The sequence below is a fragment of the Fundulus heteroclitus genome, chromosome 9 (genome assembly GCF_011125445.2).
Source record: "Fundulus heteroclitus isolate FHET01 chromosome 9, MU-UCD_Fhet_4.1, whole genome shotgun sequence".
NCBI classification, from domain to species: domain Eukaryota; kingdom Metazoa; phylum Chordata; class Actinopteri; order Cyprinodontiformes; family Fundulidae; genus Fundulus; species Fundulus heteroclitus.
In genome coordinates, this window is record NC_046369.1 from 2,346,260 (window position 1) to 2,371,280 (window position 25,021).

Genomic DNA, 25,021 nt, shown 5'->3' on the forward strand with positions numbered 1-25,021 from the left:
GTCACCTTGAAGGTTCATGTCTGAGTCCATCACTACACTCAGATTTCAGGCCTGATCACTAGTTTTTAGCTGTAATAACTAAAGCTGCATGCTGACTCTAATTTGTTCCTTTTTAGATCCAAAGATAGCTTAAGTTTTGCTTCTGCTCAGCGGGAGAAAGTTTTGGCACATCTATGCATGGATTCGTTTTAAGCATCTGTTCAGAGTAACCTGGTGACATCTTAACGTAGAGCTAAGTATCATCTGCGTAGATATGGTAATTAATCTTGTTTCTTGTCATTACCTCAGCTTGTGGGCATATAGATATTCGATAGAAGAGATCCCAGGATTGAACTTTGGGGTACCCCGCATGTAACTTTTGTTGGCTCTGATGAAAAATTACCTATTGACACAAAGAAATCCCTGTTCTTTAGGTAGGATTTGAACCAATTGAGTGCTGTACCAGAGAGTCCGACCCAGCTCTCCTGTCAGTTTAATAATATATATTATAGTCAATAGTGTAAAATGCTGCACTGAGGTTCAACAGGACCAGCACTGTGGTTCTTCCAGTCTGTATTTATGTGGATGTCACTGAACAATTTGATGTTTTCAGTCCGGTTTCCATGTCAAAGTGGCTGGTCACAACACAAAGCTTTGCCCACCCATAATATTTAAAATTAATCTTATATATGCCAATCTTTTGGGTCAGTGCTATCTAAGTGTGCCATGCAGTTCTGGGATAAACAGCTCGTTCCACTTGACCTCGTTGATATCCTAACATTTGAAACCAAAGTGTTTCTGTTATATTGGATCTTGGCATGCCAAAAAAAAAAAAAAAAAAACATTTGCTGCACTTCATGCTCATTTAATATTTCTACAACCAGTCAAAGCAGGGTGTCCAGCCTGAACACTCATTTGCAAATATTGTCCAACAATACCACCCCAGGCACAAGATGTCCGTCTAGCCATGAAACTAACGGGGTTATCTTCAGCGCTGTGTAACATCAGTTTTAACAGTTTGTATTCAGGTTGTCAACAGCTGCTCTGATCCCTCAGAGGACGATATAAACTCTGCACACAACATTCTCACCCTGATATCATCCACTAACCCCGCCTGTCTTTCTTTCCTCTCCCCCTCATTCCTGGGAGTCCTCTCCTCCTTCCTCCCTCTCCTCCTCCTCCTCCACCGCCTTTCCTTTCTGAAGGATCTGTATACAGACGCATGCTTGTGTCCCCGCGTGCACGTCTCCGATCTAATGGCGTGACGTAAACACGGCGTGGAATAGCGATGCTGCTCATTCTTTCACGGAAAAAGGAAAAATGCCGTCAGAAAATGTGTTTCGTCTTGTTGAGGGTAACTAAGTCTGATCTGGGGAAAATGATTGTGGCGCATCACTATCAACAGTTAATCAACAACAATTAGACGGACAAATGGAAACGCTTTACAATCTGACCTTGAAGGTTTCACACCTAAAGCCAATCAGATTTCCGTATACTGTATTTTAGATTTAACTAATGTTATCGATTTAAAACCACTAAGTGTATAAATAAACTGCAGGGCTTGAGCTAGCTGCAGCCGCCACTCCTTTTGCCCAAAGTTTTCACTCTGTGAGACGTACTGGGCTCTGGAACTGCACTGCAAAAACGGATCTAAAAATAAGCAAAATGTTCTTAAACAGTGTTTTTGTCCTTGATCTGAGCAGGTAAATATGATCATTTGCTTATGGAATTAGTATTTTGACCCCTAAATTAAGATAATTAGACATCCTGCACTTGAAATAAGATGATGGAGATGAATTGTTCCTATTTTAAGTGCAAAAATCTTATTCTATTGGCAGATCATCTTATTTACCTGCTCAAATCAAGGACAGATACACCGATTTTAAGAAAATTTTACTTATTTTTAGTTCCGTTTTTGCAGTGTGAGCTTAAAGTCTGTAGTCAGGTTCAACATTTTTTACAAAACAAACCAAATCCTGGCTAATTAAAAACCAGGCCAATTAGCTCACCACCATGAACACATGGGACGGCTGTGTTCTTAGTTTGTTTATGTTGTCATACATCTGTTCCCATAAATAAACTTAAACTGCACAATAATAATAAATTCCAAAAATCTGCTTGGTAACGCATGTCCATTTATTTACAATTTTAAAAGATGCAACATGCAGCCTGAAGCAAATAGGAAAAAGCTGCACACCAGAACTTATTAGTCACCTAATTACATTTTGCGATACTTTGTACAAAAGTCAAAGCTTGTACATGCCGTTTACATGTACAATGTCTTGAACCGAAAGTATCAAAGCAATTTCTTGTGCTTGTGCAAGCTTGTCCTCACCTGGGGAAAAAAAAAATAAAAATCTAATTTGATGAGGCTCTTCTCATTTCAAAAAGTGCCCCCCCCCCCTCTCAAACCTGCTTTTACCTGCAACATGGAGGGTAATCCGAAAGCTTGTTTAAGTAACTTTAAATTTCTTAATGTACATGAGAGGAGAGAGAATACTTTCTAGTGTAATCAAACAGGTACTTTCATCCTTCCGTCCACTTATCCTATAACTGGAGTGACTTGTGCCAATCCCCTACAGTCACTGTGGAAGAGCTGGGGCACACCTAAAGAGGCTGCCAGTCCAACAACCATTTACGGACACACTAATACCTGAAGGTGATTTAGAGTAACAACTTTCCCAAACAGTCGTGTTTTCTTGGACTGCAGGAGGAAGCCAGAGGGAATGGAAAGAACCCGCACAGGGAGAACATGGAAAGTTCATGCAGAGAAACCCCAGGGAGGAATTCAAACTCAGGACAACAGGGTCAACAAATGCATCCCTGTGGAGTCGTACTTTAACTTAATCACATTATTAAATCAGAGTTTAAACCCTGTGATTTAAGATAAAAGTTTAGGTGATGATCTGAATAGCTTCTACATATTAGCTTTGTTTTCCAATTCTTTATAAACTTAAAGGAGCTATAAGTAAGATATTTACTGTAAGATCAACCTAAATCATTATGATTTCTCTCCTGGGATGTTAGTAACATTCCCCATAAACAATCTTTCCTCTCCATCAACAATGTCTTAGTCAAGTTTTCCCTCATTTCAAACCTAGAGGTACGGTCCAGAAATGCTTCGGTTCAGAGCATAGCCTGTGTTTACTTCCTGGTTCCTCAGCCAATCATATGGGAGTACCCAGGGTTCCTAAAACAGAGCGCAGCATTTGGTGTTTTATGTTGGCAAAAGAGCAGCAGCCTTCTAACATAAGAAGCGGACCAGAAATAGAACAGAATACAGCATCGTATACCTGTCCTGTGGAAGTAAAACGCAACAATGGACTGCTGAGTAAATGTCTGGTCTTTGAGAAAGGCATTTTGTATGCATTGTTCCAATTTTAACCACTAGGAGTCATTATTCCTTATTGTTGCTTTAAGTTTGATTTCCCTGTGGGATTAATAGATTATTTTTGAAGTGAATTGAAATTAAACTGTAGCAGCAGATACCAACAGAAACTGTATTCTGGATTGTAAGTAAATATGAAGAGGTGACTTGCATTCATGCCAGATAAAAATGTTGGGATATCCAAACTCAGATGTCTCCAGACAGAAAGATGCAGAGAGAGCAGCTGAAACCCTCGTCAATGACTAAGCTCCAAGTTTACTAAGAAAAAACATAATTTCTGCACAAAATCAGCTAGATTGTGTTATGACCCATACTATCAATGAGTCAAGTCAAAAGTGGAAAGAAACATTTTAGTGTTAACCGTGATACAGGATTAAAGCAGTGGCTCTACTTTTATCACCTTTAATGTAGTACCAGATCAAATGATAAAATAATGAATCTACAAAGCAGTTTCCTAGTCAAAGTAATTTATTATTATGTGCTGCCAGCACCTCAGGACAGGACTCAGCAGTCCACCTGAACCTCAGGAGCAAAGGACACACTTTAGACGACAATGATGTCCAGATGTAGGACCGGGAAAACAGACGGTTTGAAAGAGGGGTGAAAGAAGCCATCTTGGTTCAAAGAGCAAAGCATTTACTGAACAGAGGAGGAGTACTGAGCTTCCAGCTCCCCAGTGTTTACAGCTCAGTCATCCAACTCATTCCAGAGAGATTACATCAGCATATCTTCATGATTCAGGTAACCAAGACCTCCATTTACACCAAGCAGCAGCTCCTAACGACCCAGGACCGTGACGGTGGGTTGATTAGCATCTGATCTAGAATGAGCCTAGGAGGATGGGCCTCCATGTGCTTAAAAAACAGCAGCGCTACAACAGCAGGTTGTCTGAGCCTCCAGAACTGACAAAGACTCCTGGATAGGCGTCGAAACATTTTGAGAAAGAACTGAGCAAAAGTCCGGTCTGCTTGCTGTTGTCCCGACCCGGATAAGTGAGAATCTGCACAGGCATCTAAGCTGATCACGATGCAACATGTTCTGTTAGAGCGAGCCACGTCGTCAGCTGTCCTGTAAACATCAAAAACTGGCAACAGCACAAATTTCACAACAAGCTTTAAAATAGAATCTAAATACCAAGCCTTACCAGCTGACATTAAACAAAACCAAAGAGAATTTGGATATTTTGACGATCTGTTCCTGTTTAAACGAGTTTTATCCAAGGAGACAGAAATTCTGCTGTGAGCGATACGAGAGACGACATCTGAACGATGACGGCAGAGCTTGTGTTACCGATACGCCCAGACGGAGCAAAGCACCATTTTGATAGTACACCCAGTATTAACTCTAGGTCATGCTGATAATGCCGAGATCGACCCATTTCCTCCTGCGTGGACAGTATGTAAAAGGTTGAGGGATAAAACATCACCGCGAGTAAAAACAAAGATAAACTCAAGGCGAAGCACAAACTTGTTTTTACACGACCTGCGAATCGTCTGGAGCTTGAGCTCCATGTGGGTTTGCAGATCATGTCCACACAGATGGGTGTTTGCTGAAAAGGACTTTCAAAATGCTTTGGCAAAGTTTTTATTTATTTTTACAGTCGAATGCTGGAACCAACAGTTTAGGAACATGATGATGATGAGGGCTGTGGTCCAACAATAAAAACAAACGGATAATTGGTTATTTGCTGAGATGCATAATAATAATAATAATAATAATAATAATAATAATAATAATAATAATAAAAATTATAGACGCCTTTCTCAACACTCAAGGTCACCTTACAGAATCAACAATAAAAGACTCAATCCAATAAACATTGAGTCAACAAAGAGCAGGAATAAAATAAAAAAAGAACAGGAGAAAGGATGGGATCCATACAATTAAATTAAATTTTTTAAATCATATAGAGTATGCCTGTCTAAAAAGATAAGTTTTTAAGTCAGTTTTAAAAGTAGTTATGGATGCAGAGTGTTGATTGTAGTGGGGCAGAAATTTCCAAAGATATGCGATAAGCATCTGTGAACTAAAAGCTTTGATGCAAACCTAATCACCTGTCTGCAGGTTCACAAACGCACGACTCTGCAGACACTTTGACCGGCACCGTCCTGTGGCATGAAGGCGACCGGCGGGGCGCAACGAGATACTGATAATGAGACACCTTTAAGGATTTTGAAACATCAAAGATTTGAAATTGTGTAAAACTGGCATGAAAGGTGCGCTCCAATAGTTAAAAAAATAAAAATTATCGCGGCATCACACATCCAGCTAAAACGGTTCAGGTCATGATGAAAATTAGAGGACGAAAGAAAACTCTGTTTCTATTAAATTGTGTCTGATTTGTTCCTACTGCTGGTATTTTGGGTTAATATTCGCTGAACTACAGAACTGCAGAAAACTCCTGTTATTATCTTCAGCTGTCACTTCATACATGACGTATTAAATAATACTGTATATTCTTTAGTGATGTATCAAGATGTTGGTTGTTTGTACCTGTAATAGTTTATCAGCTGGTTCTGCTGTTCTTTTTATATCTCTCTTTGCAGGTGTAGAAGCAGACTCAGGATGTTATATTGCTCTTTCCCTTTCCTCTCTTTCTCTTTCACCTTTTTCTCACTTTTAGCATTACGTCTCATCTGTTTCGCTGCTTTGTTCCTTCTTTTACCTTCCCATTTCAGTGTCCATTGAACATGAAATAGTCCCAGCATAAAATCTAATAAAGCAAAAAAGATAAATAAATAAATGAGCTGAACTAAAGCCTGTGAAACATCAATTCTACTTCATTTGGTGTTTTGAAACCTTTCTTAGAAATATCCTTCCAGTTGATCCTTTAAATGTGATATGCAGAGATTGGTTTCAAAATTGTAGCAACAGCGGAAAGTAAACAACCTAAAAAGCAAAATGCCTGAAATATGAGTTTAGTGTGAGCATGTAGGAGCGGGTTCTGATGTTTTTTTTTTTTTTTTACCCTGTCATTGCTGTTACAGAATCCTCTCTAATTGGACGGCAGTATTTTAATCCCTGCCAACGAGGACAGTACCTGGCACACGAAGAATGGAGGGGGGAAATTGTGCTTCCTGCAATGCAAAGTGTAAAAATCCTGATTTTCAGTCCTGCATCTGTAAGAAAAGCTCTGGTTAAAGAAGTAGAAATGTTGCTCACTATAATCATTGATGAAATCTAAACTTGATTTATTTTTTATTCCCCAAGTTAAGTTCCCTGCTCCGGTTTGGGAGGCTGACAGGATTTCTCTTTTAAGACGAGATTAAAAAGTTTCCTTCTTGATAAGGTTTCTAGAACTGGATCAAAAGGACCCGAGCTGCTGAGCTCTGCTGCAGAAGGACCTCACAGGAAGCTCAAAGCATCTCCTACACCTAGTATCTCCTGTCTCTGAGCGTTTTAGATCTCAACTAGTCGACTTCTTCCAGCCTCCTAGTTTCACTCCTCCCTGAACACTTCCTCCCTAAAAAAGAGGAGAGTGACGCTGACAAACTGAATCTGACCAAACTAACGGTCACTCAAACCGATTTCAAATCAGGAATTTAGATCTACCGCAGCGTGACGCTTATTTTTGTTGGGTTTTTATAAGTCATGTCGGTGACTTGCTGGGTTGAACGACGGGGAAATGTGACCTCTGAAAAACATCCAACGCATCCGTGGAAGATGCCGTGGCTTCTGAGGCGAAACCACTGCATCGTTTTGATGCGCGTTGCTCATTTGGGTCGGTGGCAGCCTTTAAATCTCGTTTTGCCAACAGCTGTGTTGTTGACCCGAAAGATTAAGCGTTAACAATCCAGCGTACAGCGGCGTCACACGTGACTCAGTCACTGGGACGACATGGAGACGGCGCAAACAAAGCCGTCCGTCTCTCTGCGTGTCGCCGAAAGCTGCGAGTTAGAAGACAGAGGAATGCTGAAGCCTGCAGTCCTGCTGGGTTTAATCACTTTTATAGGTGTGTGTGTGTGTGTGTGTGTGTGTGTGTGTGTGTGTGTGTGTGTGTGTGTGTGTGTGTGTGTCCTGAGGCTTAGGCACGTCTTCACATGACGGCGACACTGTATCTCTCCATCTGCCCGTCTACTCTCGGGGCAGACAGGGACTCCAAACTGGATGGAAGCAACAATAACTTGGTTGCCGTCCGTAGAAAGATAAACCGAGTACCTCTCCTCTTCTCTCGCTCCTGGAGGAGGTGCAGGGAAGTCAGGAGGTGCAGGCGATGGAGGTGATTGTGGACGCCGAGCTCCAGGAGGTCATACTCTGAGAGGTGGAGCAGATCCTGGAAAGCATCGCAGAGTAAGATCATCTTAGACAGCTGACATCAGATATTCACATACACAGCATCTGAAGCACAACCCTCTTCTCTTATTAAATCAAACTAAACTGCTGCTTCATGACCCTGCATGGCTTAGTCAGCGAATAGACGGATAAATTGCTCTTTTTTTAGGTCGGTCTGTATGCCGGAGTAATAATGTGGGATTTTTAGGAGACTTTCTGATTTTCTTCCCATCCTCAGGTCGGCGTACACTAATGCAACGTCAGGTTTCCTCGTCTGACATGACGGAAAACAAATCAAAAGAAACGGGAAAGGAAATGTGGATCTCCACAAGTTTGGATCATCTTTGGTTAAGATGATCCAAACGCTGCATGCATCTGTTCAAACAATTACATGCAACCAAAGCACAAAAGCTACATTCATTGTAAAAAGAGTTGGCCCACTCCTGGTGAGGGCTAAAAGGCCACTCAGAAAGGAAGAAGCCATCACTTTAAAAACAAATATTAAAAATATTCAGACAGTTTACAAATGTATTCAGGAAAGAAAAAAAAGACCTTAATTCTTGGGACGTATGGTCTGATGAAACTAAAAATCCTGATGAAAGGGAAAACTTGACTGCCTAAAAAACACCAAAATCTACACGGCCGCACAATTAATTGCATTTGCAATATACGGTAATCAGAATTATAACCCCCCCGCAATTTCCAAATGGCAGAGGTCTGCAGTTTTTAGCTATGTAAGAATTAATGGATCAGACCTTTAGACGTGGGTAAAATGTTTAAAGTGGGTTTGCTCCACATGGAAGGGAAAAGAGCTGCAGCAGTGAGATAAATTCAATTTATTATTTGTTTTACAGTTTATATAATCATACTTTTTACCAGAAAATTTCAGGAATCTCACCACAGCATTAAGTAGCGGTCAGACTTTTCAATACGTAGATTTGTTTGTTGGCTGCACTTCATGTTCAACAAGGATTCATGTCCAGCAAAACAAGCTGTTCTACTGAATAATAATATTTAGATTAATACAAACAGCCAAATTTCTTAATAATCCTCGTTTATAAAACATCTTTACCTACAGGCCATTTTCTGTTGCATGTGGTTAATGCAGAGAAGCGTTCAAAATAAATCACAATTATGGTTGAAAATTATCACAATTTTATATTTTTGTCAAAATCATACAGCGCTAGATTAAGGAAAACAAAATCAGTTACTTGAAGCGCCCATCACAAAGCCCGGGGGTAGAGCGTTCCCAGAGAGGAATTACTGTTTGTTGTAAAATAAAGTATTGGGTCTCTTCTCTTTGAAAACACATGAACTTTAACAAAATCCCATTTTTTAAACACAAATACTGTTAAAAAACAACTTCTGCTCTTCTTGGAAAACTGTCTACAAGGTTTAGACGTGCGGTTTAAGGGAACGTCCCTTTGGAGAGAGCATTTCTGAGGTCAGACATGGATCCTGGACAAGAAGGCCTGGCTTGTAGTTTCTGCTTCCATTCATCCTGATGATGTTCTCTGAGGTTCAGCTCAGGTTCCTCCTTACCAACGCCTCTCGTTCACTTTCTTATGGACCTTATTTTGTGCAGCGCTCAGTTCTTTCACAATTTTTTTGCAGAAGCAGTCTGAATTAGGGCAGGACGATATAGAAAAACATACCGATAAAATAGAAATAATATTTATCGATACCAATAATTATCAACAAATTTAAAAAACACTTATTCTAAGTGCAAACTATTGCTTAGATACATAACACATAAACACTAAATTCAAACTCAACGCTTTATTCAACCAACTTTATACCAAAACTACAAGTTTTTATAAAATGAAAAAGAAAGTGTGCTCTCTGAACTCTTTGAAGGGGGCGGAGCTTGGTTCCTGGGTCTGCATTGTGATTGGCTGGGGGGATGTAATGACTGTGATATTAACCTACATGACTAGAATGCAAAAGGAAGGAAAACTGTTATTCTATTGAACTTTTTATTGACCCCTTTTTATACGATTATCGATCGATATATATTATTGTTATTGAATTATCGTCCTGCTCTAGTCTGGAAGCCTGGTTGCTTGATTTTATGCATCCGTATTCATGGAGGTGATGAAAAAACACCTGAACTCAGTGAGTTAGATGACAGACTCCTCTCAGACAAAACATGCAACCACTACTAATCCAGGTCTCATAAGTGGAAAACACAGAAAATTCAACAGGTTCAGCGTCTTTTTTGCTGCAACACTTGAAGGTCAGGCTTTGCTGAGCAGCTCATCGAACAAACAAGCTGTGTTCAATAACAAGTTGGCATTTGCCAGCAAATCCAAGACAGTAAGACAAGAATTATTAAATTTGTTCAGTTTACAAAAAAAATAAAAACTGAAAAAGAAACTTTAGAAGCAGCAGTCTATAATCAAGTTAGATGTCACACATGACAGCATTCTTGTTTGTTGTAAATGCTGGAAAACAATCGAGCCAGAGACAGACGGTTGAAGAAAAACACCGGTGACCTCCCCAAAAGTGTGCCGTGTCCTCCTCCCATCCAGCTCCTGTCATTAAGTCCCTATGCACACGAGCGGACACCTCCGGCCCTCGTTGTCATTAACCCTAATAATCTCTGAAGCAGACGCTAGCCTCTCTGCTAAACCACAGCCCAACCTTCACCAGACAGCAGCTGCTAAATGACACAGGGCGCATTTACAGGGCGCTAACACTGCTGGAAGTAAAACACACACAGGCACCAGGGAGTGAATACTTAAAGTTAAAAATCTTGGTGTTGTTTTCGACCAAGACATGTCATTTAAATCCCATATTAAACAGGTTTCCAGAGTTTCCCTTTTTCACCTCAGGAATATCGCCAAAATTAGAAACATTCTGTCCAGGGGTGATGCTGAAAAACTAGTCCATGCATTTGTTACTTCAAGGCTGGACTATTGTAATTCTTTACTATCAGGAAGTCCACAAAATGCAGTTCAAAGTCTTCAGCTGATCCAAAATGCTGCAGCAAGAGTTCTGATGAAAATCAACAAGAGGGATCATATTTCTCCTATTTTAGCCTCCCTTCATTGGCTTCCTGTTAAATCAAGAATAGAATTTAAAATTCTCCTTCTAACGTATAAAGCCCTTAATAATCAAGCTCCATCATATATCAGAGCTCTGATTACCCCGTATGTTCCTAACAGAGCACTTCACTCTCAGACTGCAGGTCTGCTGATGGTTCCTAGAGTCTCTAAAAGTAGAATGGGAGGCAGATCCTTTAGCTATCAGGCTCCTCTCCTGTGGAACCAACTCCCAGTTTTGGTCCGTGAGGCAGACACCCCGTCTACTTTTAAGACTAATCTTAAAACTTTCCTGTTTGGCAAAGCTTATAGTTAGAGTGGCTCATACCCTGAGCTATCTCTATAGTTGTGCTGTGATAGGCCTAGGCTGCTGGAGGACATCAGGGTCTAATTTTCTCACTCTACTGATTCCTACTGTTCTTCAGTCTACAGTTCTCCAGTTTTGCATTGTATTACATTGAAATGACTGTCGTCATTTCAGCTTTTAACTTTTTGCTCTCTCTCTTTTTCTTCATAGTAGGTACACCTGGTCTGGCGTTCTGTTAACTGTGACATCATCCAGAGAAGACGGCTCACCCGCTACTACCATCTAATGTAGAACAGATTACTAGATCAATGTGTGCTTCTGTGCTTTTTGTCTCTCTTGTTGTGTCTCTGTTCTGTCTTCTGTAACCCCAGTCGGTCGAGGCAGATGACCGTTCATACTGAGCCCGGTTCTGCTGAAGGTTTTCCATCCCGTTAATGGGTGGTTTTTCTTCCCGCTGTTGCTTCATGCTTGCTCAGTATGAGGGATTGCAGCAAAGCCATGTACAATGCAGACGACTCTCCCTGTGGCTCTACGCTTCCCCAGGAGTGAATGCTGCTTGTCGGGACTTTGATGCAATCAACTGGTTTCCTTATATTGGACATTTTTGACCAATCTGTATAATCTGACCCAATCTGTATAATATGATTGAACTTGACTTTGTAAAGTGCCTTGAGATGACATGTTTCATGATTTGGCGCTATATAAATAAAATTGAATTGAATTAACACAGTGTGTCAGAAGACATACAGGGAAGACAAAACCCACACCTGCATATCTGCATCCCAAAGCAGCCCGCCGTACAAAAGAACAGAAACAAAAACAAAAAAACTGCAAATCTGTGCAGCAGGATCAATTTCCTGTAACACATCAGGCACAGACTGCAGCGGTGTGGTTCACACGACCACATAAAACAGCCAGAGAGAGACAGCTGTCCAGCTGATCGTTGCCGCTGACGCGCCCAGACAGGTCAGTAATAACACGCCGGCTAAAAAACATTCCCTACAGAAACAGACATCTCTCCCCAAATCTGGCCTCGCCGCTATCTCCTATTTCTCATCTCCTGTTGCACAGAACGGCGAGCTGACATGTTGTCTTTCCGTCTTTCTCTTCCAGATCACACAGAGCAGAAGAACAATATGAACCCTCATACCACTACTTTGGAGAGTTGATACAAGAGGGCAAGGATGTTGGTTTGGCTTGGGTAAACGTCAGGGTGGATGCAACAATGAATGATGCAGGAACGCTTCTGGACAATACCTGCTTTATCAAGCAGACTTTAGCTGGAATTAAAAAAAATTACAAACATTTGTTCCACATCTGTGCTTTGCATATAAATTCTAGTCAGTCTTGCCAAATAAAATTTATTTGATCCAAAGCCAAATATATTAATCAAAAAAGGAGATTTCATCAAATATCTAAAAACTTTTAATGAAAATCAATGTAGAAAATTAGCAGACTGTAAAAGAAGAAAATCACACATAATTCAGTCTGTATCTAGTTATTACTGATTTATTAAAACAAAAAAATATATAATAACCCAAAACTACTGATATACAATACAAACGATTCTGCTTCACGGCTACTTCTAAAGCTGATTAAAGACTTAAATTGTTTTTACTTTTTTTTTTTGGAATAAAGACTTAAATGTTTTCCACAGTGTTTGATTGTCAGATTTCAGGTGGAAGGTCATTTTAATGGCCTAATATGGATTTTAACCAAAAGGGGAAATTAAAATAGGAAAAAGGTTCCACTTGTTCCAGCTCAAAAAGTTACTGAAGGCTTAAACGCAACCAAGACTTTAAATACAGAAACACAACCTTACTTTAAATCAAAAATAGATAATTTGTTATAGTTTATGATGAGGAACATTTATACAACTATGGTCCAACCAAGGTGATCAGTCCTGATTTGGTCGGACTCGGTTTCTTTGGTGGCCAAAAACATTACATTACCAAATATGGACTTCCTTTAAAGCATCTGATGCAAAAGATTAACAACGATTGTGGTCACAATGGTGGCCGATTCTAAATAAGGAAATGGGACGAAAAAATTCAGCAAAGTCAAAACTGTACTCATTATTTCGAAACAAGATAAACCTGCTTTTATTTTTGATTTAATTATCAAACCCAGTCGGTCAACTGAAATAGGGGAGCAAAGAGTCCCTGGAGATCAAAATTAAGGCTTTTGTGGAAAAAGAAAGAAAACATAACATGCTTGTTGTAATTTTAGGAGTAAAAAGAGATCAGATAGTCCAGCATCTGATAATAAAGTTTGTAATCTAGAGCTAAAAGCACGTTGCACTAAGGATGAAAACTTTGGCACAAGGAGCATGTTTGGTGGCTGAACTGCAAGCTGGTCCACACAGGAACACAAAGTGATGTTTTCACAAGAAGCCTGAATATCTTGGAGCCACTGAGCCGGATATTATTGTTACAATAGGCGGAGGAAGTTTATTAATGCTACATTAAGCTTATTATAACAAACAACGGTTAAAAAAAAACATATTGGAGTCTAATCTCAGCCTACACCATGGCTATTGCAGCTAAAATATTGGCAGTAGCTCCTATAATAGTTCTGTTTTGTCACTTGGACTTTCCCTAAAAAAAGTAAAAACAAGTTACAAAAAAAAACAGCAACATTTAATCACATTAAAATCCCAAAGGTCTCAAACTCAAATCGTCGAGGCCGGTGTCCTGCAACCTTTAGACGCGTCCCTTGCCCCACCCGACCGGACTGAACTGGAGTTGGAGACCGCTGCTCTACAACACACAAACACATTTTTCCTGTCTTCATTTCTTACTTTACCTCCTGTTCTTCACACTAGCAGTTCTCCATTCTCTAATGACACTTTACATTGAGGGAAAGCTTTAAAACAGCGGGTAATGGAATAACCAATGTCTTATACCGACTCATCAATCTCGTCCCTCGGCCAATGGCGGTGCAAGATTCACCCTGTAGCTGGTAAATGTCTGGATGTAAAAAACGACCCCCACACCATTAGGGGCCATTCAGCCTAATAGGCCCCTGATCAAGTTTTATTGCGCTGCTTTATTAAACTGCTGTGGGAAACACTCTTAAAAAGCACCACTCTTCACATTGGCATGCTTAGAATAGAGATGGTTTCCCTCCACAACAGTCACTGCAGCACCTCAGTGGACAGACTTCCTTTAAAAAAATGCTCAGTTTAACTTAATTATAGTAAAAATATTTATTGTCTTAAAACTAAATGCATGTTTCTAAATAGCACGGTTTCATTCCAGAACATTTCTCCAGAATGACGCCTTTGATAAAGAACAATTTAGACAAACTACTACTCTAGAACTACAGGCCCATCTCAAACCTCCCCTTCATCAGTAAGATTATTGAAAAAGCTGCGTTTCAACAATTTTTAGACTTTAGACTTAGACAAACTTTGTCATTTTGTATGCACAGAGTGCGTACAGAACGAAATTTCGTTTGCATACAGCTTAAGAATTTCAGTGAATTGCAGTGGATTTCAGAATAAAGTAACTTTGCAGGATAATAAAGTAACTTTGCAGGATAAATGAAGTAACTTTGCAGGATAATAAAGTAACTTTGCAGGATAATAAAGTAACTTTGCAGGATAATAAAGTAACTTTACAGGATAAATGAAGTAACTTTGCAGGATAAATAAAGTAACTTTGCAGGATAATAAAGTAACTTTGCAGGATAAATGAAGTAACTTTGCAGGATAATAAAGTAACTTTGCAGGATAATAAAGTAACTTTGCAGAATATAATTAAACACCTTCTTAACAACGACCAGCCTCTTTGACATTTTCCAGTCAGGTTTCCTCACCACAGTACAGAGACCGTCAAGGTGTTTAATGACATCCATATAAATACAGACTGTGGAAGAACCACCGTGCTGGTTCTATTGGACCTCAGTGCAGCATTCGATACTGTTGATCACTCCATTCTGTTAGAACGCCTGGAGAACTGGGTCGGCCTTTCTGGTACAGCTCTAAACTGGTTTAAATCCTACTTAAAGGACAGGGACTTTTTTGTATCAGTAGGTAACTTTACGTCAGAGATGACAAAAATCACATGTGGGGTTCCCCAAGGCTCCATCCTGGGTCCCCTCCTTTTCAATATCTACATGCTCCCCCTAGCCCAGATAATAAAAAACAACAACATCAGCTACCATCACTATGCAGACGACACACAGCTCTACATCACCATGTCACCAGGTGACTATGAACCAGTTCAAGCACTGAGTAAATGCGTAGAAGAAATCAATGCCTGGATGTGTCAAAACTTTCTTCAATTCAATAAAAACAAAACTGAAGTAATAATCTTTGGACCAATAGAGGAGAGATCAAAAGTTAGCACACAGCTTCAGTCGCTTCAGCTAAAAACCACCAACCAGACCCGAAATCTGGGAGTAGTGATGGACTCAGACCTGAATCTCCAAAAGCATCTAAAGACAATTACAAGGTCAGCTTTCTATCACCTGAGGAACATTTCCAGGATTAAAGGACTAATGTCTCAGAAGGATCTGGAAAAACTAATCCATGCGTTTATATTTAGTAGAATAGATTACTGCAACAGTGTTTTCACAGGTCTGCCTAAAAAGTGGATCAGAACGCTGCAGCTGATCCAGAACCTGCTGCCCGCGTCCTCACTAAGACTAAGAAAGTAGAGAACATCACTCCAGTTCTAAAGTCCTTACACTGGCTCCCTGTATCTCAGAGAATAGACTTTAAAATACTTAGTCTATAAATCCCTGAATGGCTTAGCTCCTAAATACATCACAGACTTGTTATCAGTGTATCAACCCTCCAGACCACTCAGGTCTTCTGGCTCCAGCCTGCTCTGCAGAACCAGAACCAGAACTGTCTTGTTAACATAATTTCCCACCTGAGCTGCAGATCTCCGTAGCTCCTCCACTGTATCCTACGGGCCTCTTGGGCTCTAGACCTTAGAATTAGGCTTGGATTTGGGGGCCTTGACCACATAAAATCCCACTAAAACCTTGAAGTTTGTGGTTTTAAAAAGTGATATAATGTGAAAGCCAGGCACAGCAGATAGCATAACAGGAGCTCTAAAGTCCACAAATTACTGTGAAAACGTCAACAGCTACAAATTCAACATGTTGTTACGACCTAAACAAACAGGGAGACACACCATCTACAAGAATTTAACGATTTATTTAAACCACACTAAAGGTTAAAACCCGATATGAAGTGAGGAAGTCAGTAAAATCAGTGGTGTATGGCGTGCATTAGTGGAGAATGCATGTGGAAGAGTTGCAAGAAAGGTAAATGCCCAACCCGAACCACAAGGGGTCGTATATCCCCTTCTTTAGTAACCCAAAAACAGTTTTCTACTCCCTTACCGTTATACTGTAACCAGTGTGCTGCTCAAAAATAGACCTCATTCAAACTGACTATGCAGAAGGAGGCTGAGCTATTGAAACCAAACTAGATGCAAATTGTTTAAAAATTGATCAACCTGATGGCAAAATGTGACCAGAAAGGATTATTATACAAAGTTACCACACAATACCTTAAGTGGCAACTAATAATCCCAAACCAGCCATGAACTGCTGACGCCACAACAAAGATGGTCACGCACTAAGTGGTTTAATACCACAAGTAACCAATTTAATAAGTCACCCAAACACAAAGGTGACCAACAAAATATGGAAAGCCACATCGACAAAAAGGCTCTCCATCAGCATGGTACGGCACCACACTAAAAGCATCATTTATCTGTTCAATTACCAACATAGAACCGTTTCTTTGCAAATCAAGTTCATTAACTTTGGACATCCAAATGTTCCTAAACCACTGCTTGATTTATTATAGTTATATTCAAACTGTATCTGCTTCAAAAGTCATATTAATGATATATAGGACGACGATGGGTTGCTCCATACATGCAAACACGTGGCTGTATTACCTCGACACCGTCGTATTCCTGTTCCAACGCCACGCAGTACTGAGGAAGTCCAAGTTGGCTCAGCCACCGGGAAATGGACTGGTGCTTCATGGCGATGCATAAAACCCGACAGGAAAGCAGGAAGATGCATAAAAGCGTTAAAACTTCTCCCTCGGCTGGAACCTGAAATGCATAGGAAAGGTTTCATAAATAAATATATAAAAACAATGAAAAATGTGCAGCAAAATGTCTGATTAGATGTTCTGAGCAGTGGCTGCATGAACTCTGAGCCTTGGAAATGAAAGCAGCTTATCTCTCCCTCTCATTGGTCTTGCCAAGTGGCCTTTCACAGCCAAATGCAGTGGAATCCATCAGTTTAAGGTTTTTGGACAACACACTGTGACCGTGGCATGAATATTTTGCATTCACAACATTTTCAAAGAAGAAAGAAAAGTGGATCAGCACCAGGAATAAATTGAACAGAAAATGGAAATGTATAGATGTGCTTTTTAATTTAATATGCATTTTAAAAGCTTTCTAAAACATTCTTTAACACATTTTTCCCCCTCAATCTGCCCTGGCTGGTTTTAGTCCAGGGGGCTACTTCTACTATCTGACAGTGATCACTCAGTTTTTTTGTTATATGTAGGTGTACACTATATTTTGCTTAGTTGGGGATAAATTCTTTGTGCCAAAGAATACATGTTTTACATTTATAACTTCAGCCTTTTCTGCATTTACCAGACTTTACACAAAAAAGTAGTGAAGCATTTTGCAGTCCGTATTTAAACCATTAGCAGAAATGTCAAAACTCCAAACTCTGTTTTTGATGACGTCTCAACGGGGAGCAACCCTGTACCTTAATTGCAAATGATTAAAATATGTTGTTCACGATTATAACAGCTGCTAATATTGCTAAGCATATATATATTTATTCCATACAACAACAACATTGACAAGGGAAACTAAAAACCACAAGCACAATTTCATAAAAGGGTAAATATTGGCATTCCTGCAAAACAAACGTTGACATGAGCTTTATTTACATCAGTGGTTTTACAAGACCATAAAAAAACATAAAAAAATTACTCTGATCCTGTATTCTTTAATAGATATTGATTAGTGCATTATAAAAAAACATTTTTGTAGAAGAGAAATGGGCAAGCTGTAGATGCATAAACTCTGCCTTTACTCTGCTGAGGCCTTGGAAGAACAGGGCAGCATGCGTTGCATCATCATTCATGTTTCTTCCCTTCTGCAAACGGATTCTTCATTTTAGATTAAACTACACAGAAATAAAATGCTTATCAAAGGTATTTAACATCTATGCTAAACTGTCGCTAACTGGTTTCACAACTTGACATTTCTTGTTTCCATACCATGGTGGCTTTATCCTCCACGAGCCCAGAGTTAGCAATAATCACGGCGTACATTAGATATGTGGAAACTACAAATGCACGGCCAATAGCAAGGGATGCGAGCAACGCTGAAAGTCGTTTATGATTAATTCATCGGTCCGTTTGCAGCCGAGGCGTCTTTGCAGTGTGACGTGGGTGGCAGGGGCACACATGGCTGCTGAGGCTTTTACGGTCTTCCTGGTTTATGCACACGTGTGTTTTTATTCAGCGTGTGTGGGGGACATGCAATCAGCAGAGACGGAACAAAGAAAGCTTTCTTGTGACCGAGGACGTGCGGTGACCCCCCCCCCCCCCCCTTTCCACCCCATCCAATCTCATTTAGAGATGTCACGGGAATGTAAGGTTATCAGACCCACAACTCTCTAGGATTCCTTCACATCCATCCGTCATCTGGAGCCGCCTGTCATACTGGTCTTTCCCTTACGTGGGCCCTCAGAGACGGGGGCCTCCTATAGGCGACGGACTCCTTTCAGGGTCTACCGCTGTTTCCAGATCAGCCTAACGGAGGAGTGGAGGTCGTTCCACTCTGTCGTGCCTCTGCCTCATTCGCCATGAGATGTTCTGTAGTACCAGCTTCATTTTTCATGTCCTACAAATAGATCCGTCTAGGAAATTATCAACAGGAATACTTATCTCTTTAGAAACGTTTTGGTGCTTTCTCTTAGCTATCATTTCCTCTGCCATTATATATTGGAACAAAATAAACATTCCATAAAAAAATTTAAAAAAAGAATACATTATACAGGTGGAATATGCACAATTTCTACCTCATAAATGCTTATTTACTTTCTGAAGCACCAATGAACTAACATGATCCTGCATACACGGAGCTTTTGGCATCATTTCCCATTTCATTATAACATCGAAGAGGTTCTTTATGCTGATGTTGCAGGAGTGCAAGAAGATCCCCTAATCTCTCCCTCTCCAGTTCATCCATCACCTAATAACTGCCTTTACATTAAAGCTAAATGCTTTGATTTAGAGCCAATGGAATGCAATCCAGCAAACTGCTGTTGCCTTACATTCTGAGGACTATAAATCTCACACAAACACTTCTGCCTTGTTGCAGAAAAATAACGTTGGATAACATCCTTTTTAATGCTGAATAATAATTTAATGTTTAGTCTTTCTTTGTTGCGAGCTCAAAAGGGCTGTAAGTACAATATTTTTGTGTTGAAAATTGAGGCAAAAATGGGTTAAAGAAATCATAAAGAAATAGCAATTACGTTGAACATGTAACGTGTTTAAAAAAAATTCAAACTGCACAGACACAAAAGCTGTTAGAAACATTTTAAAACAACTTTTGGAGTATTCATTTCGCACAACTACGTGTAGATTAAATATTCTCTAAAGAATACTTAGTTCAGATCTTTAGTTCAGATCGACCTTCAGCTGTTTGTCTATGGTGGCCTGATCATTCTCCTGGTTCAAAGGGAGTTTTTTTTTTGTAGCTTAACATTTATTTTACATTTTATACATTCATTTTATGTCTCAGTGAATCTGAGACATAAAATGACAATTAATCATATTTTCAATATAATCGCAATTAAAAAAAACAAAAAAAAACAATTTCCAAATTGCAGAGATCTGCAAGTTTTGGTTAGGTAACATTTAATGGATCAGATCTTTAGGTGTCGGTAAAATGTTTAAAGTGGGTTTCCTCCACATGGAAGGGAAGAGAGTTACAGCTGTGAGATAAATTCATTTTATTATTTGTTTTAGAGTTTATATAGTCAGACTTTTTACCAGAAACTTTCAGGAATGTCACCATAGCATTAAGTACTTGTTTGTTGCTTTGTTGCACTTTATGTTCAACAAGGATTCATGTCCAACTCAACAAGCTATTCTCTTGAATAATAATATTCTGATTAATGCATTTCTTGTTTTAAATAGTCCTTGTTTACAAACATCTTTATCTACAGGCTATTTTTGTTGCTTGTTGTTAATGCAGAGAAAAGTCCAAATTAAATCGCAATTATGGTTGTAATAATTCACAATTTAGATTTTTGGGAAAATTCGTACAACCCTAAACAAAAAACACATTTGTTTTTTTTTGTTGCAAACATCCGCTTCAAAGACCGGAAAGTGACAGTTTGAACTCGTTTGAACCACCTGGTAAAAACTTAATGTGCGATTTAGATACAACAGGGATTGCACTTAATTGGCACGGCTACTTTCACTTCTTTGAAAAAGGAAACCAGGCTCAGAAAGTGGATTTAAAGTTAAATCGTGCCAATGTGAACAAAGATGAGCCACAAAGTTTAAAAGAGATTTAACAACTGGAAGGCAGAGAGGTAAGTGCAGCAAACGGACGCCAGTGAAACCGCTCTGCCTCCTGGTTTTGTCTTTTACTGCACAGACATCCAGACTTTTCAGTGCATCTTTCAGCCAGATGATGGCAGTTATGACTGAGCAGCTAAGGCTACTGAACAGATGGGTTTCGTTTTGGAGCGTGGAAGCTACTCCCCGACTATCAGTGGTTTATCTCATAAAGTTTTAAGGAGTTACACATGGAAACTCCAAAAGGTTAGCGGAGGGAGGCAACTGAAAATGTGGATTAAATCTGAACGCTCACTGGAAGGAAAGCAAACGTAGGGAGAAGTGGAGCGATCAGTACTCAAATATAGGATTAATATGTTTTACTGCTGGGGAATATATGTATATGTTTGTTGTTAAAGAATAAACTGAAGCCGCACTCCGTCCCTCGGGAGTTCCTCTTCCTCTCTTCTTCCTGTTGTTTGACCTCAGCTGTTTCCCATGACCACATTTCTCTGGAGCACAGTCACAGCATGCATTTTATCCTAGAATATAAATAGACTTGCCCGGTTTATGATCTAAACAGGCCTGGCTGTTTGACAAATACTCGCCACATACCAAAGTAACTATGGCAGAGAACAAACTCGGAGAGCAAAGCAGCTAATGCGGCGTCAGAGGACAATATCCCCCCCCACTTTTCCTCAGCCGCTCTCTATAATGCCAGCATTGGCCGCCCTCTATAGTCCAAGGGCATCCGTTTCACCAATCACATTAGACCGACACAGAATCTGGCCGATTACATTAGGCTGCAAAAATAACACCAGCACCATCCAGACCCTTCCAGCGGTCGTTACTCAGCAGGGTGTTGCGGTGTTTGAGAATTTGAGCTGATGGGTGCCATGCGAGGAAAATTATCCATAAAAAGCTGCTGGAAATCTTGCATAAAACTAAGTTTCCAAATCCAATCCAGTGTTTAGGTGATATTCCTGGACATCACCCAAAATACAAGCGATGCATATCAGATGAACTATGCAGAGGTGTATTTCTTTGCAGTAGACGTTAAGATGCTCTTATTTGTGCTTTAAAACCTAAATATGAAAAGGGGGGTAAATTAATTGCAATTTAAAAAATACGATGTTTTTTGCCCATTTCGGGGACAAACTGAGACACTGCAAAAAGGGAACAAAAAGTAAGGCGACTTTTCTTTAAATTAGTGCATTTGTCCTTGATTACAGCAGGTAAATAAGATTTGCCAATGGAATGAGTATTTTGACCCTTAAAATGAGATAATTAGACATACTGCACTTTTAGTAAGCTGATGGAGATGAATTGTTCCTATTTTAAAGTGCAAAAATCCTATTCCATTGACAGATCATCTTCTTTACCTGCTCTAATCAGGGGCAAAGTTTACACTAATTACAAGAAGATTTGATTTCATTTTAGTTCCCTTTTTGCAGTAGAGGTATTGTCAAATAGGGTAAAGTCAGACAGTAGTTGCTACGTATAGCAGTATCTTGGTTATGTCCGCTTGGCACTGGACATATCTGAACTCAGACTCATAGATCAAGAGGCGGGGTTCACCCTGGACAGGTCGCCAGTCTATCGCAGCTCTTATCTTCAGTTGTTCAATTCAATAAAATTTTATTTATATAGCGCCAAATCATGAAACATGTCATCTCGAGGCACTTTACAAAGTCAAATTCCATCATATTATACAGATTAGGTCAGATTACACAGATTGGTCAAAAATTTCCTATATAAGGGAACCAGTTGATTGCATCAAAGTCCCGATAAGCAGCATTCACTCCTGGGGAACCGTAGAGCCACAGGGAGAGTCGTCTGCATTGTTGATGGCTTTGCAGCAATCCCTCATACTGAGCATGCATGAAGCGACAGTGGAGAGGAAAACTCCCCATTAACGGGAAGGAAAACCTCCGGCAGAATCAGAACCAGGCTCAGTATGAACGGTCATCTGCCTCGACCGACTGGGGGTTACACAAGACAGAGGAGAGACACAACAAAACAGACAAAAAAGCACAGAAGCACACATTGATCTAGTAATCTGTTCTACATTAGATGGTAATAGCAGATGATCTGTCTTCCCTGGATGATGTCACAGTTAACAGAACGCCAGACCAGGTGTACCTTCTATGAAGAAGAAAAGAGAGAAACAAAAAGTTAAAAGCTGAAATGCAAAACTGGAGAACAGTAGGACAACTCAGCAAAAGGTGAGAGAAATACATCCTGATGTCCTCCAGCAGCCTAAGCCTATAGCAGCATAACTATAGAGATAACTCAGAGTAACATGAGCCACTCTAACTATAAGCTTTGTCAAAAAGGAAAGTTTTAAGATTAGTCTTAAAAGTAGACGGGGTGTCTGCCTCACGGACCAAAATTGGGAGTTGGTTCCACAGGAGAGGAGCCTGATAGCTAAAGGATCTGCCTCCCATTCTACTTTTATAGACTCTAGGAACCACCAGCAGACCTGCAGTCTGAGAGCGAAGTGCTCTGTTAGGAACATACGGGGTAATCAGAGCTCTGATATGTGATGGAGCTTGATTATTAAGGGCTTTATACATTAGAAGGAGAATTTTAAATTATATTCTTGATTTAACAGGAAGCCAATGAAGGGAAGCTAAAATAGGAGAAATATGATCCCTCTTGTTGATTTTCATCAGAACTCTTGCCACAGCATTTTGGATCAGCTGAAGACTTCGAACTGCATTTTGTGGACTACCTGTTAGTAAAGAATTACAATAGTCCAGCTTTGAAGTAACAAATGCATGGACTTGTTTCCAAAGATTATTTGTTGGTTTCAGTTCAGGTGTTTCAACTGGGCCATTTGAGCAGCGGTTCAACCTTTTCTTTCCCTGAAGCCAGTGTTTGTTCTTGGCTGATCGTTTGGGATCATTGTTGTGTGGAAAAACCCACTCTTGGTTCATCTAAAGATTCTTATCAAGAGTGTCTCAAAACATTTTCCATTACCACACTTCACTGTTGGTTTTGGGGATTTATTTGCAGTGACATTCAAAGAGTTAAAGTGCGGTCCCCTCTGACCAAAACATATTTTCTTAGGATCTTTGTGTTTTGCCCAAATGTTCTGCAGCAACCCTTAAAGGAGCAATAAGTGAAATTTCACCACTAGGTGGCGTGGGCTGCTGAGCCCCGTCTATAGACCAAAACAAGATGTGTGGCATTTTATGGGCAGGAAGGGGTTAAGCCCTGAGTGGCAGCTGTTCACGTGCACGTACATGTACGCATGGTCAGCCCGGCTTGTAGACAAGAGACTGGAGAACAACACAGAGGGATGGTGTGTCACGTCATATCATAATCTAAAAAGATACCTTTAGCTCTCTACAGTTTCCCCCACCATAGGCTGGCCGGCCGCCAGGCTTTACTCACCCCCCTGCCAGGCTAAGCATCGTTTGTTTATTTTAAAGGCCTTAAAGCTTGACAGCGACATAAAACGGTCAGTAAAGTTCCCGACATTAGCTAGAGCTAGCTGTTATTAGCTTGACGTACACCATGGTGCCCGGTTTATGGCCTGTACTCCTCCCGCTTCTGCATCAACGTGCATTTGTAATTCTTTTCAAATGTAAAAGAATTACATTTTGCATATTGCTCCATTTATATGAGCATCAACATGATTTTTCTTCTACAGTGGAGTCTTGTGTGGACAGCAGATACAGAGGCTGTGTACATCACTTGGTTTATTAAAGAAATACATTTTATTTGCTAATTCCAGGTTTCTGAGCACCCACCCTGTGAGTTGTCCATGGTTCCTAGACAATTTTTGTCCCCCCCCCCCTTTCCCCTCGCATTTTCATGCGTCGTGTCTCGGCATTTCAGGCATACCATGTGGAGAAGCTGGTTACTGGTGTGTGCCAGGACAGTTTTGCTCAACATGAAATCCAAACTTTTGATTCGGCTCTCCCAGCACATTCCCAAAGCACTACGTGTCTGTGATGAATATAAATAGGGGTACAGGACAGAGCCAAGTAAACCAGCGGCTCCTGGCAGGTACATTCACATGTAGAATGTAGGAATGCATCTGCAAACTATGTCTTGAGAGTGTTTTGCAATACTTAGGGTGTAAAGGTTTTTAGGAGGCTTAACAGCTCTCACAACAACACCTTGGTAATAAGAAACTTTCACATAAGCCATCAATTAGGACTAAAAAGCCGATATTGACTGATGCTGAGAGAGGATAGGGTTACTTTCTAAATACTGAAAGACTCCTGTTGGTTTCGGCTTAGTTTTTAATTCCTTCATACAATCTTATTTCAGTGATTTGGTATTTTTTCTCATTTCATACTAACTCCACATAGCTTAATTTATGGACAAACCTATGTATATTTCTTTTTTGTGTGGATTACTTGGGTTATTGCAGATATCTGGGGTCAGCTTTAGTGTCAGTATGTCCATTAAACATCTGTTTGCTAAAGTAAATGTTC

At 40.1% G+C, this 25,021-nt stretch overlaps 1 protein-coding gene across 2 annotated transcripts in view; it reads right to left on the reverse strand.

Annotated features, from left to right (window-relative positions):
• bcar3 (BCAR3 adaptor protein, NSP family member) overlaps positions 1–25,021 on the reverse strand; it is a 103,588-nt gene that overhangs the window by 76,004 nt on the left and 2,563 nt on the right. Inside the window, exons 2-3 of one of the 2 annotated variants that reach the window (XM_036140821.1) lie at positions 16,915–17,076; positions 7,526–7,640 (exon numbers count right to left, since the gene is read on the reverse strand). In XM_036140821.1, the coding sequence (XP_035996714.1) occupies positions 7,526–7,640; positions 16,915–17,004 (205 nt within the window). In that variant the 5' untranslated portion in view covers positions 17,005–17,076. The other variant, XM_036140823.1, reaches the window with a different exon arrangement.